Source organism: Podarcis liolepis, assembly GCF_965112155.1.
Source record: "Podarcis liolepis genome assembly, chromosome: 2".
NCBI lineage: Eukaryota > Metazoa > Chordata > Lepidosauria > Squamata > Lacertidae > Podarcis > Podarcis liolepis.
Genome location: NC_139555.1, coordinates 5,170,771 through 5,185,747, shown reverse-complemented (window position 1 = coordinate 5,185,747; position 14,977 = coordinate 5,170,771). Strand labels below are relative to the sequence as shown.

Below are 14,977 nucleotides of genomic sequence, written 5' to 3'. Positions count from 1 at the left end.
ATGCCACCGGGGGCGGTGCGCTCCCCCCTACACCCCTGTTCATCTGCCAGTGCTAGTCCCTTCAAATATTTTATTGGGGAGGGGGCTTAAGAGGGGTTATCTCCTAAGTTGGGGTATGTGTCATTCCTGGATCAATGTCTTTGCTTGCTTGGCTATGTGTAGCACCTGCTGTGCCTTTGAACGGCATTTTGCCCATGTATCACACTGATCTGAGCATTAAAGATTTTGGTAGACGCTGCAACCTGAGTTCGAATTCTTCATTGAGTGGGAGACAGGAAATTCTCCTCCACAGCATGCTTTTCTGGAGTTTCTCCTGACCCTTCCATAGCCTGCTTTTGGGGAGGGGTGTGTTGGTGTCTGTACTCTTCTCTTTCCCTATAACAAGATGTTCTTGTTCCTCCCATCATTCCTACCCGGTTGTAATTGAAAGTGGCAGCATGAGCAAACATCTCCTAAGGGATTGCAGGTAGAAAATGGTCTTCTAGCTTTTATTTTTGGGTTGCTTGGAAATACTCTGGAGAAGAAGGAACCTAGACAGCTTTGGGAAGATGGGGACCTTCAGTCCTTGCAACCTACTGGGAAGAGTTGTGGAGATCATTAGGCCCGATTTGTTTTGGTTTCTTTGAACAAAGAATTAACATCACTGACACTGGTGTTTTCATTGCTGACCTGCTCCTGACTCCTGCTCCCCAGGGTCCTTCCCAACCCATTGGAGACTGCACTGCTATGCCCGCCTTTGCTCCTCTCACTTCATGCCTCTCCAGGTCCTCGGGGAGAGGAGGCTGTCACAGCAGGAGGGGAAGACACCCTGGCTTCTTCACCAGCCTGAGTCATCTCTGCCTCTTGGCCTCCGTCCTCCTACTTTCCTGCTTCAGCTTCTGCTTCCAGACTTCTCTCTGCCACAGACTCTCCCTGCTCACTAAATCCTGTGACCTCTTCAGCTTCCAATACCACCTCCTCCCCATCTGTTCTCTCTTTTTCCTCTGACCACTCACTGTTGTCCCACCACCACCGCTCCCTGGGTTTTGATCCTTCTTCCCTTGGGGGTTCCCCAGCTGGATCCTCCCAACATTCCTCTGTGTCCAGCCAGTCTATGACACTAATTGTATAGCAATTTAATACAGAGCTCTGAATTTCATTGCCAGTAATATTTGATGAAGACCTCAGTAAGTTGGCATCGTTAATGGTGCTTTTTCTTGTGTTGTAACAGTGTTCTGGAACGGTCTGTAATTTAGGTTAAACAGTAAAATGAGTAAGCCAAGATGGCCTCAGCTGCCGGCTGTGTATTAAAAAGCTTCTTTGCACATCCTGTGATATCTGCTCGGCAAGTAACAGCTACTCTGTTGCACAAAAAAATGCTTTTAGCAAGATAAGCTTATGAGAAATGTAATCAGCTAATGCAGGAAGTATTTATTTATTTATTTGTTCCTGCCAAGCCCCACATGAATAGTCTATAAATGTGCAAAGGGAATGGAGCCTGGTCCTGTGCAGAAATTAGGATTCAGTGCCTTAGGGGTGCACACCTCACTCTGCATAAGAATAGGGTTACTGATGCGCATGGTGACCTTGGGAGGAATCCTGTCCCTTTCCTGTGCTTTCCTTTTGCTTCAGACAGCAATGACAATGCAGAGCCTAAATGGCTGAGGAAACCAAAGCCCTCTTTAGCTCTGTAACGTCTGTGTATTCTGTGACACAATTTCCAGGTCACGGAAGTAAAAATGTGGACTTCCCTGGGATCTGCACCACCTCGTAAACCCGAATAGGTTAGCCACGGAGAGAAAGCACGGTGGTGTTTTCAGTCCCCGCACCCCTTACTTCAAGTCAGACATAGGCAAACTCGGCCCTCCAGATGTTTTTTGGGACTACAACTCCCATCATCCCTAGCTAACAGGACCAGTGGTCAGGGATGATGGGAGTTGTAGTCCCAAAACAGCTGGAGGGCTGAGTTTGCCTGTGCCTGCTTCAAGTCTGGCGTAGGTAAGGAAGGAGCCCAAAGAATCCAATGCGGAAGCTGCCTTAGCAGATGGTAAGTAGAGACCGTGGTGTTATGCCACAATAGTAATCAGGAGAGCAAAAGCAAGGTACATTATTGCCTAAGATGGAAGATCCAAATGCTACAGACACACACACACACACACTTTTCAGTTGGAATTCCACAAAATAAATCCCTGCAGGAATGTGTGTGTTTTTCATGGATTAGCCTGTTCATCTCTTAACTGCTCTGTTTACTACCTTTGCACGTGTACAATTGACTTGCTTCCCGGCAGGACCAGGCCAGATAAACAACTGCAATATAATATACCAAACATATTATCGTTGTCAAGGAGTCAATTTAGACCTAGGTTCAAATCCCCACCCAGTAACGTGACACCCAAATATCATATTACTGTAGCATTCCTTGGCAGAATGGTAAGACAACACTCCCAGGAAGCAGGTCAGTGTAGCTCCTATGAAATTTGTAGGACTTAATTCTGCCCATTTATATACCTTTTTTTGCGTGGGGAGGGGAGGACTCACTAGAAAAGTGGTTCTGAAGGGACGTGGTGCATCAGACTGGTGTGGCAGGAGAGGGTGGCAAGTGTGGCAGGGAGATTCAAGGACAATCAATATTGTATTTTAGGAATAATTCATGTTCTTATGTAGCTGCATTGTTTTAAACTTTCTGTATGTCCCCATTATCACATTATAAGGTAGTTGTGTTCTATGTTATAAATCAAGCACTGCTAGGAGTTGTTTCTTTTTGTTTTCCAACGTATTTCTTATCAATAAAAAAATTGGTGTGGCGCAAGCAAATTTTTATTCTGAAATTGTTGCCCAGAGAAAAAAAGCTTGAGAACCACTGCATTAGAGGAATGCATACAGCTGTTTAGCAAGCATGTCTTCAGGCAGCTTCCTAGATGATGAGCGCAATAGACGTGGAAAGAGGATGCTGTTGGACCACATTTGTTTAAAGAAGGGCAAGAGAGATTATTTCTGAAAATAAAGATGCAGATCTTCAAGCCTGTTTCAGAAGGTCTTGCCCCCTCTTCTCCAGCGTTTGTGACCTGCGCATTCGTACCTGGTAGTAAGGAAAACAACTTTTTATATGAATTTTTGCTCTATTATCAATGTGTTCTGAGCCTCAGTGTCCTGCTTAAATTAAACCTTCTTTGACAGAGCACAAAGAAGTCGCACAAATCCTCATGGACAGTGTTGTATTCATAATAATAATAATAACTCTGGGCGGCTTCCACAGAAACCAAAAATACACTAAAATATCACACATTAAAAACTTCCCTGAACAGGTCTGCCTTAAGATGTCTTCTGAATGTTTATCGCTTTGACATCTGATGGGAGGGCGTCCACAGGGTGGGCGCCACTACCGAGAAGGCCCTCTGCCTGGTTCCCTGTAGCTTTGCTTCTCGCAATGAGGGAACCACCAGAAGGCCCTCAGAGCTGGACTCAGTGTCTGGGCTGAACAATGGGGGTGGAGAAGCTCCTTCAGGTATACTGGGCCGAGGCTGTTTCGGGCTTTAAAGGTCAACACCAGCACTTTGAATTGTGCTCGGAAACGTACTGGGAGCCAATGTAGGTCTTTCAAGACCGGTGTTATGTGGTCTCAGCGGCCGCCCCCAGTCACCAGTCTAGCTGCCACATTCTGGATTAGTTGTAGTTTCCGTGTCACCTTCAAAGGTAGCCCCACGTAGAGCGCATTGCAGTAGTCCAAGCGGGGAATAACTAATACAGTGTTACAAGCAGGCAAATGCACCAGTCTTGGGAATTCAGATGTAGGGAAAGTGTGTTGTTTGTTTGTGCTTCAGTAAGTAGCAGAGAAGTGGGAAATGACAGAGTTGTTAGTGTGGGGGTAGTGGGAAAGAGGAGGAAATGTACGCAGAGCTGCAACATGCAAATAAGATAAAGCCAGTACAGTTTGCCTGATAAAATATAAATTTTTACTATGTTTTTTGTAATTGGACATTCAGCCCTTGAACTTGCAACTGGTCTGTGGAACCCATCTAGAGAATTCACCAGCATTAAGGATACCCGTCAACATCACATTAGAATTTTACTACAAAAGTTGTGGTTGTTTAACATAATCACATATTTTCTCTCGAAGAAGGGATGTAGTAGAAAGCTGAGAAGCCACACTGAAAGAGTCAATGAAATAAAAACTAATTGGAATATATACCTCGCCAAAGATAGTTTTGAGCGCTTAAAAATTTGGTTACTGAGGTTTAAAGAGGAATGTATTTATTTCATTGATTTTTTAAATGAAAATCAGTGGAAATATACTCAGTAATGAAGGTCCCTGAACAGTTTACAGAATTGGACTTTAAATGAAGCCTCAGACTCCAACTAGAAATATTGATCTCACTGAATTCTCATAAGTCTAAACAAGTGTTGTTTAAAGCGAGAAGTTCTCTAACTTTACAGAGAGGGTATTCTGGAGGCTGCTCATGTCACACTTCATGTTTTGGTTCAAGACTAAATGAGATTTACATCAGAATTATGCAAAGGCAACAGATGTGCTTGGGGCACATTTCCAAAATACCTACAGATACAGGATCGCCTTCATGAATCAAGAGGGGATAGCAAAGTTTGGACTGACAGCTAGTGGTTAAAATGAGGCAAATATTGACAAGGCCCTCAAAACTGTAGCATGCTGTATGGATAGTTCCTATATATTTAGACTTCATTTTTAAAAAATGAGTGTGAAATTAAACCATTTGTATTAATACAAGCACTTGGTGCTGAGAAAAGTACAATACCAATGGCCTATTCAGTCATTTCCTTTCTCTCAAACTGTTGAGTAGCTAATTCGAATAACATTCCAAACTACACTTTTATTTTCATATACTGTAATTCCAGAAACAGAAGGATAGCTCTGGTTAGTGGCTATAAAGAGCAAGCAAGCAAGATTCAACGCCATCTAGAAGTCTTGCTACACTGGAAAAAAGAAGTGTAAAAAGATGAATGTGGTTTCTTGAATCACAGTGGGGAAAATTAACTCTGCACACAATAGTCACTATTGCACTGCACAGGGACAGAGCCTTCCCGCTTGTCTTGCTGGCTGGCGCTGATGGACGTTGGAGTCCAGTAACATCCAAACTTCTTCACTTCTGCCAGCAAAGGTCCGTATAGTTAAAGCTGTGGTTTTCCCAGTAGTGATGTATAGAAGTGAGAGCTGGACCATAAAGAAGGCTGATTGCCGATTGATGCTTTTGAATTATGGTGCTGGAGGAGACTCTTGAGTCCCATGGACTGCAAGAAGATCAAACCTATTAATTCTTAAGGAAATCAGCCCTGAGTGCTCACTGGAAGGACAGATCCTGAAGCTGAGGCTCCAATACTTTGGCCACCTCATGAGAAGAGAAGACTCCCTGGAAAAGACCCTGATGTTGGGAAAGATGGAGGGCACAAGGAGAAGGGGACGACAGAGGATGCGATGGTTGGACAGTGTTCTCGAAGCTACCAGCATGAGTTTGACCAAACTGTGGGAGGCAGTGGAAGACAGGAGTGCCTGGCGTGCTCTGGTCCAGGGGGTCACAAAGAGTCGGACACGACTAAATGACTAAACAACAACATCCAAACACCAGTCACACGCGGTGCCTCACCTTTGCTGCTGCTGTAACACAGGTGTGCATTGCTTTGATTTGTAGTTTGTGAAGATTCTCTGTGTGGGGAGGATATTATTTTTGTTTGTTACTATGTTATGTATTTTTGTGCTTTTTTATTGTAAACTGCCCTGTTCTGCTTGGGTGAAGGGAGGTACAGAAATTAACTAACTTTCTGACGGTAATAGCTGTTCCACAGTGGAACAGACTCCCGCAAGAGGTGGTGAATTCTCCTTCCTTGGAGGTTTTTAAGCATCTGTCATGTATGATCTAGTTAAGATTCCAGCATTGCAGGGGGTCGGACTAGATGACCGTTAGGGTCCCTTCTAACTCTACAATTCTACGATTCTCTGAATGGGCTGGAATAGGGCGAGGGAGCCTTGCGTGCTGCTAATGTGCTTGGAAACTTTGTTTTGGAACCTCTTGTAATTAAAAGCAGCAGGAGCAGCAGCAGCTCGACTTGCGCCCTGAGGCTCAGGAACCACAGAAGGGCTACCGCGCCTCCCTCCCTCCCTCCCCGCCCAAGACCCAGCGGAGCCCTTCGAAGAAAGAAGGGTCAATTCTTTTGTCCGCGGGGCGTGTGGACAGCGGCCAGCCCGAAGGAGCTGCAGCCCGAGAGAGAAAAGGGGGCGGGACCAGCCTTTCGTTACTTTCTTTCTCTCGGAACGGCAGCTGCCCAATCGGAATGGAGGGGCGCGGCTTCGCTCCGCCGCCCGGCTCCTCCCCCTCCCCCTCTGCCCAATCACGGGGCCCAGCCTCGAGCTCGGCTCCGCCCTCGGAAGCTCGCCTTCCAATCGGCGGGCGGAGCGAGCGAGCCCCGTTCCCGGACTGCAGCAGCCGCGGGAGCTGGCGAGTTGCAGGCTTCGCCGCAGTGCGAGACTGGCGGGTTCGTGTGGCGGGAGCGCCATGGAGCGGGCCCCGGAGCAGGAGGCAGCGGCGGCGGCGCCGGATCCGGGCGCGGGGGTCTCCTCGGGCTCCGGCGGCTCTCGCTTGCCCGGCGGCATCGGCTCGGCGGAAGCCCTGGCGGCGCTGGGCGCGATCGGGCGGCGGCTGCTGTGGCTGCTGCCGGTGTACCTGGCGGGCCGGGCGGGGCTGAGCCTGGGCTTCGTGGTGGCCGGCGTGGCCCTGTACATGGGCTGGCGGGGCCGGCGGATGAGCAAGGAGCGGTCGCTGCGAGCGGCCGGGCTGTTCCTGGGGGACGAGGAGGCTGCGCTGAGCGCCACGGGGCTGGGCCGAAGCCTGGGGCAGAGCGAGCTGCCCGCCTGGGTAAGAGCTGGGCTATGCCGTTTTACATGGGGGGGGGGCGGGGGCGGGGCGGGCTCCGGGATTCCCCCTTGGGAAGTTCCCCAGGGAAGAAAAGGAGCAGCAAAACAAGGCGCGAGCTTTGGGATCGCAGGACCTCAGCCATGCCCAAATCCTCTCGCCTTGGATGCGCTCATAGGGAATATTTGCGCATTCCCGGTTTCACATGCGTGGCTGCTTACGTGGGTGTCGGTTTCCTGCTCCTGCAAGCCTTATTTTGAAAGGGGTGGGTGAGTGGGCAAATATTGGTAAAAATACAGTTGCAGGGCGGTGATCTCGGGTCCAAGAAGGAGCAAGTAACGTTAAAGTTACTTGCCCACTAAAATGTTTTCTCAGTTTGTCTGCCTTGGCACACATGCCTGTACCAGCTGCCTCTGAAGCTTCTAATGATTTGATTTTGTAAATCTTCCCTGCCTGGTCACTTGGAGGCTGCTTTTTATCTGGTGCATTTATAACACCACCTTCCTTCCATGGTGGATCTCATACATACTGTCCAGACCTGCTGAGGGCTGCACGGTGTGGCCCTAGACTGCCCTCAGAACCTACTTTCTTGCGACAATCAATCAGGCGTCTTTTAACCTGAATAAAGTGATGCTGAGTAGTATACACTGTTGCACTCCTGCATTTTTGATGCCTAACTCCATGCCCTGCTCCATCCTTAGTTTCCTTGTGGCTGTCTTGACCAGGCCTGTGGAAAGCAAAATATCTGTAGGTGAATCTCACTGCTTCTGTTGGCATCCCAGGTTTTTCCTTCCTCTTCTCCATGGCAAAGAAAACAGGGAAGCAGTTAGCCTCGGGCTTCATCTGCAAAATGGGGATAATACTGGCCTATGTCACAGGGCTATTGGAAAGATAGCAGCGGACATGCAAAGTATTATTAAGCAGTAGTATTATATCATCTCCCTCTGCTCACCGTCTGGCTGCTTTGTCTTAGAAGGGTGTTTGCAGCCATCAACCTGTAACTTTCCATGTTTCACTGCTCTGCATGAGGGAAGAAATGAAACTGCATTTGGGAGTGGAAGGAAGAAGGCAGCAGCCTCTGGCTAGATGCTGTGGCTTGGGGAGAAGCGCATGTTCACACCCTCTTGCAAAACAGCTGCTGCATTTAGCACCCTCCTGCAATTTGTAACTGCTCCTGCTCTCTTGATAGCTTTCCTGCTTTCCAAAGCTCTCCTTTCTGCATCTTTAACTATTTTGATCCATCATTTTATCATCTGCTTCCCTATTTAGCTCCCCTTACAACTTCCTCCCTCCCCCTTGAGGGAATCCTATGTGATTTTCCTCCTTTCCTGCCTCCCATCTCTCTGCAGTGCTTCTCTATCTGTGTAGATTAAGGTTACCAGATTTTTTTCTAAGAATCCGGGGACAGTTAAAAAAGAAAGAAAGAGAAAAAAGGTTATTTTCAAAAAGTTATTATTATTTCTTTAAAAAAGAAGTAATATCTTCTCTTCTGTGGTCTCACCTGTCACGCGACTTTCCCCTGGGCCCCAGCCTACTCTCTTGGAGCACTAGCTGCCGTGCAGTAGGCTTGGGTCGGGCCTGGGCTCGGCCACGTGATCTTGCCCTCCCGATGCTCTCCTACCTCTCCTCCTCAGTGGCACAGCAAGGTCGGGGCTCCCCTCTTTTCCCCCCTTCCTCTTCCTCCTTCTCCTCTCCTCCCTCCCTGTGTCGGCTCTGGGGTTTTCCTGGAGTGCCGCTGGGCAGTCGGCCGGGTGGCCGGGCGCTCTCGCTCCCAGCTCGATTTGGGTCGCGGGCTGTGTGTGTCAGCGGTTCCCCCAGTTGATGCACCGGGCATCCACAGTTCCCCCTCGGCTGTGGCAGCGGCAGTCTCAGCAGCCCGGAACCAGCCTGGTAGCACAGTTAGCTCTGGCTGGCTTCAGGAGCAGCTCACTGCTGTGGCGCCTGCCATTTTGCCTCACCATAAGTCCCCATATGATGTGTCTTGTGCTGTTGAACCAATCACGCAACATTCATTCCCTACTAATAAATCTACAACACTTAAAATTTAAATCCGGGGACATTAAATGAAATCTGGGGACGTATTTTGTCTGGGGACAGATTTGTAGATCCGGGGACATCTGGCAACCATAGTTGCATAGATGCCCTTCCTGGAGACAGGTACCTTTTCCCATCCTCCTATTAACTAGCTCATGCACAAATCTTGGCACTGTCTTCTGCCATGCCTGTCTTGCTTCTTTCTTGTCTTTTCTCTGCCCTCCCTTTACATAAATACTAGGGAAGAGTTGAATGAGCAACCCTGTAAGGGACAAGAATATCTAGCCAAGAAAAGGAGTAAAACAGCAGGAATTTAGTTTTTCTCTATTTTTTTCTAGAATCTCTTTGTGTATCGCAATATTCTTCTATCTTACGTTGGTGTCTTACATGGGCATAGCCAGGTTTTTTTGTTGGGGGGAAGGACTTTTGTTGGGGGGGCAGAAATGACGTGATTGGTCAGTTGAAGTATTTTTATTGTTTTACTTGATGGGGGGCAAGTGACCCCCCCTAAGCCCATGGCTTCTTACAAGAGAACACACCTCTCCATACCTTTCACTCACTCTAGCTAGTATTTAGTTGGGTGTGATGGTGGAACATTTCTAGTCCCATATCTGTGGTCCAAAAAGCAAAAAACCACAGGGGAACAGAACAGACTGCCAACAGGGACGAAAACAGGCGACAGGGTGGAAAAAGACCGCCCCTCTGATTTTTTTTACTGTGTCCCTGATTTGAGTTCTGTTGTAGTTTCAGGGGATGTTCAAAGAACCTGAGTATTTGGAAATCGATGATAGTATCTTTCAGCTCTCAGTTCTGCAATGTGGCTTTTAGCACCCTAATCTAAAGTGAGTTCACAGGTTATCATTTTCCATGTGGTAATTGCTGTTCTTATGAGATAATGTGGATGTGCATAGCTGGTGTCAGCATTATGGAATAGAATGTTGTCTCTTCAGGAAATCGGCTAACATTGGGAGACAGTTTTGGAATGTGATACCTTAGCTCTGCTCTTGCTGTCAAATGGAACTTGTGAACCTGCCCTGGGTTAACTGTAGCCTGAAACCTCTGCAAGCCCGTGCACAAGCTGAAAGATCCATATTGCTTCAGGAGCTGCAACCCTTGCTGGTCCTAAGGGTCACACTGTTAAACTAGTTCTCCAGCGGGGCACTAACATTGGCCGAAGTGCATGCCGGCTTGCCTTAATTCCATTTTAATTGGATCTTTTGTAACTGAAACTGGGATTGCACATCACACTGAATGCTTAACGGTCACTGAAAACAGCAACTGTTCCGTTCCAAGCTCCTGCGGCTCTGTAACACCCAGTGTCCAAACTTAATGGCATTTGTGGACATCCCTAGAGATGTAAAGGTATGAAAAAAAATGGGGGGACCCTATAAAAATGAAGAGAAGTGGTTAATTCCACCCAAGTTTTCATGTGTTTATTCTAGACTTATAGCTACCCCATTCCATCAGCAGAAAAAGCAATGTGGAAAGCCATGATAAACTGCCCTAAATGTGGGAAGGTAGAATTAAATGTGTTGTTGCTGTTGCAAAGTGTAGGTGTGGCCAAAAGATGCCTAACAGGGTTGAGTTATATTAACAAATATAACTCCCAAACCACCTTGCCTCCTATTATTGGCTTTACAGTACTTGCTTTCACCTGGCTTGTTCCTTGTCTCCTCTAACAATCCTCTGCTGGAACTTAAGCTAAAAACAAAAAAACTCCTGTCCGTTATGTTTTGCTTGATCAGCTTCCATCCTTCCGATCTTGTGTTAACATAATTCTCTAGCGCCTGATCATCAGTCTCAATTCTCCTTCTATGTGATGGGTGGAGTAAAATAAGATAAGGTAGAGATGCAGCATGTTAAAATCTGTTGTGGCAGGAAGTGTGCTGAGGCTCCCCTTTCAGCCTAGTGTCTTACTGATAAGGAGGAAAGAAAATCTTACAGGAGATACAGAAATGTACTCGCTGCTGAAAGATAGCCTTACTGTTAGTTAAGATAGTTACTCAGTTTTGCTGTGGCTGCTGAAAATGGAAAAGTGAAATATTTCTCTTTATAGCCTGATGCAACGAGTATGGCTTTGTTGCATAGTGGCAACAGAGGACCTGATTCTATAGGGATATAAGCAAGCATTCTCTGGTTGAAAGTCTAGATGCGACAAATGAACTTGCAGCAGGGTGCTAGGAAGCTAAGAGATGGGGAGTGGGTACCTCAGAGCTATTGACTAGTATGGTTATGGGCAGGAATGGGAGCACTGGAATAAAAATTCTGTGCCAAAGTAATCCAGATTCTATGGCAAAAGAAGCTAAAATGTCCAACCTGTGCCAATAATGTAACCTGTTTAGTGTTACTTGCAGGGCCCTCCCACCCATGAGGCAAGGTGAGGCGGCCACCTCAAGTGGCAGGGTCCACAGGGCAGCGGATCCAGCCTCCAAGGAACACCCCGCCTGTTGCTTCTCCCGCAGTGGCATTGACAGCTGAGACCTTGGGGTCTCTGCCTCCTCCTTGGCATTCCCGTCCCCCATGTCACTTCCGCAGCAGCCTCTTGGAGAATAGGGGGCAGTCCTGGGCTCTTCCCACCCTTGTTCCCAAAGTAGATATTTATTCCCTAGCGAGGGGGGGACACCATTATGTGGTTTGCCTTAGGTGCCAATATGTCTTGAGCCAGCCTTCGTTACTTCTGTTCATAATAGGGGGGAATAAGGAATATCAAAGTGAAGATCAGTTTTGATGATGCAAAGATGTTACCATATGTTGCCAACCTGCATACTTCGAACTCTGTCTTTGTAGGATTGAGGACTAGAAACCTATAAAAACAAACTGAGATTTCCAAGTTGTCAAATGCAGTGCAGGTAGCAGTGTTGTCCCTCTTTTTTAAAAAATGATCTACTGGGGCACAACAAACTCCAGGGCCAGGAAGGTGGAACTGCTGACTCTGAAACTATTGAAGCCACAATGCCTTGGTGGATATATTTTAGTATCTTGCTGAGGGTGCAGAGCTGTTAAAGATGGAACAGGTTTGTCCATTTGGCTGTGGCTTTCAGCAAGAAGGAAGGTCATGTTCCAGGTACTTCGAAAGCTTATTGTCCCTTGAAATTGATTCTGTAGTGAAACTGTCAAAGCGCTCATATTGCATGAAACTCGCTGACTTCACTTTGTTAGGATAATGACAATAGCCCTTGACCCAAAACAGCAGTAAACATGGGCAGTACATTAAAAAGAGGGTCTAAAATTCATTCTTTTTTCTGTTGTAATTAATAATCCAGGAGGGCAAAATTTAAGGATGGTGTCATTCTAGCTGAGATTATGAATTTTCCTTAAATAAATTAGTGCTGCTCAATGTCTGTGCAAAACAGCAGACTTATTTTTGTTTCTGAGTTAAGAAAGAAGTCAAAACCAGCTTTTCCCCATCACACTTTAGAAGGCTGGCTGTGTCTGTGGTGAGGAAAGAGTGGTTACAGTGTGCGTGTGCACTTAGTGGTGGAAAATAAAAACGATTCATTGCATGCCATAAATGGAGAGTTTTCTGCTGTTGCTCGTCGCTGCACTGATGACACCAGGCTCCTAAGTTTGCTCACAGATGCCCAGAACTTGAACTGCTGCGTTGGCCAGCTTCATTTGCTGAGGCCTTTGGGTTGCAGTTCTAACATCTGGAATCTTGCGTTAAAATAACCGCTTGCGTTAAAAATAAACAAGTTTCATTCCTAGGAGTAAGTGGCTTGAATTGACTTTTGGCTTACTTGTCTTTTATAAGAGCTGCCTGAAAGTCAAAAGCAAGGGTGTCTGGGTGTCAAATCTCTGCTGGAAGCATGTTCCCACAGCATGGAGTCATCTCTAGTTGAGGCCAACTGTGCCTTTGTAACATCACATCTCTGGATGACCTCTGTGAACAAGCTGTGAAAGGAGAACCCAGGTGGGCCTTAAGGCATCCTAACTCCATGTTGCAATTTATATCAGCCCAAGAACCATTTAGCACCAAAGGAGGAGGCTGCTTTATATTGGGCCAGATTGTTGGTCCACATAACTCACTATTATCTACTACAGTTGACTCTCCAGGAAAATCAATAGTCATGTGGCACCTTTATGACAGCATGAAGTCTGTTGCATGAAGTGTTATCCTGACGTCGTATTTTCTGGGGGACGTGAGGAATTGTAAACAGTGAGGCCGGAAGGAAATGTAATGCAGAAAATAGAGAGAGTGGTAATTATTAAATAAACAGTGGTAACTCACAAAACCAGTTTTGGGTGGCAAGGCATGGGCTCTCCGGGGTCTCGGATAGAGAAGGGTCCTGTTACCTCAGGTGTGGGGAACCTCCTTCAGCCTAAGCGCCTCATTCCCCCAGGGATGTCTCGGGACCACATTCCAATGGTGGGTGAGGCATGAAGGAAAAGTGGACAGAACAGTGGAGGTGACACATACCTTTTTTATAGTAGGCTACATTTCATCCGCACACCCTCCTTCCAAGCAGGTAAGAGGCATTATTGCAGTTAAAGGAGAGCCATAGAGAGGCACTGGAGGAGGGTGTGTGGCCTGGGGAGAGTCCCAGGGGTCAGGTCGATGGGCTTGGAGAGTCATATTTGGCCCACTGGGTGTGAGGTTTCCCACCCCTGTGTTTATCTGGTATTTTTAACTGGAAATGTCAGGGATTGAACCTGGCACCTTCTTTATGAGAAACATGTGCTCTACCAGTGAGCAGGGTTTAGGATTATGGTGTTGTGCAGCCCAGACATGTTCAGATTTACTTGGAAGCAAAATCCCACTAATTTTACTTCTAGCTAAGTGTGTATACAATTGAAGCTTGACACTGTTTCTTAAATGTGATGAGAGCATGTTTTGCTACTACATTTTGCTCCTCAAGCCTCAATGGCTCTGCTTCCTGCATCCCTTCTGGTTTTCCCCTATTGGCTCTTCAGCCCCATAGCTCCTACTGTGCTGATCCACCCACTGCGTGCCTGTCTCCTCCCGCGAACCCACACACCACACCAATCTGTTTCCCCAGCTCTTACACCCTCTCTCTCACTGTACTACTTCCTGTGGCCCAGCAGTAGTTAGGGTAGCAATGCCCCCCTTTCTCTTTGGTCAGTTTTCCTCGTGGATCCGCTTTTGCGAGAGACCCTGAAGCTTTAAAACCTGCAAAATGTCTTGTGTGTTTTTGTGGAGATGCGTTATCTTTCTCTCGGTAATATTTTTGTGTGTGTTGAGAGAGAGAGGAGAGAGATAATTGGATCGGACTTGAACCTTTACAGCTAATAGGAAGCAGCTAGATTGGGTTCTGAGTGTTTAAACCAGACGGCAATATATTATCTTACTTTGGGGTGGGAGGGGGAGGGGGGAACCATTCTTGCATGTTTTGAAAAAATAAGGCTCGTCAGACAATGTTCTGAGACTGGCAGCCGCACAAAGAATTCTCTGCATTAATAGTTCATCTGGACGGCAAGCCCCTTTGCAGATATGACAGCATCCTTTCTCTGATGGATTTTTCCTCTAAGCTGGGATTAGCATGGGTCTGTCCAAAATGACCCATTTACCTGGATTTAATATTGTTTTATTATTTATTAAATATGGATATTGCCCTCCACCTGAAGATCACAGGGTGCTTCACAACATTAAAATACAAAATGAGAACACACAATACATAATAAAAACAAGATAAAAAACAAAGCCTCTCCTACGAACATATTTAAAAAGCCATAGAATGATATAATCAGTTGAATGCCTGGTTGAATAATAATAATAATAATTTTTATTTATACCCCGCCCTCCCCAGCCAAGGCCGGGCTCAGAGTGGCTTACAAGCAATAATAAAAACAAGTTGAATGATTACAACTTAAAAACAAAAATAAAATACAACATTAAAATAATGGAACATTAAAATATTAAAATGTAGCCTCATCGCAGGAGGAGAAGGAAAAGAAAAAAGAAAGAGAGTTAGGGAGGGAATCAAATTGGCTCCAAGCCAGAGGCCAGGCGGAACAACTCTGTCTTACAGGCCCTGCTGGAAGAAATCAGATCCTGCAGGGCCCTGGTCTCATGAGACAGAGCGTTCCATCAGGCCGGGGCCAGTGTTGAAAAGGCCCTGGCTCTGGTT

The 14,977-nt window shown here is 46.6% G+C and overlaps 1 protein-coding gene across 2 annotated transcripts in view; it reads left to right on the top strand.

Annotated features, from left to right (window-relative positions):
- Positions 1-6,384: 6,384 nt before the first annotated feature.
- ESYT1 (extended synaptotagmin 1) overlaps positions 6,385-14,977 on the top strand; it is a 63,255-nt gene continuing 54,662 nt past the window's right edge. The window contains exon 1 of one of the 2 annotated variants that reach the window (XM_083484431.1): positions 6,385-6,860. In XM_083484431.1, the coding sequence (XP_083340557.1) occupies positions 6,501-6,860 (360 nt within the window). In that variant the 5' untranslated portion in view covers positions 6,385-6,500. The remainder of the gene's footprint in view (positions 6,861-14,977) is intronic. The other variant, XM_083484433.1, reaches the window with a different exon arrangement.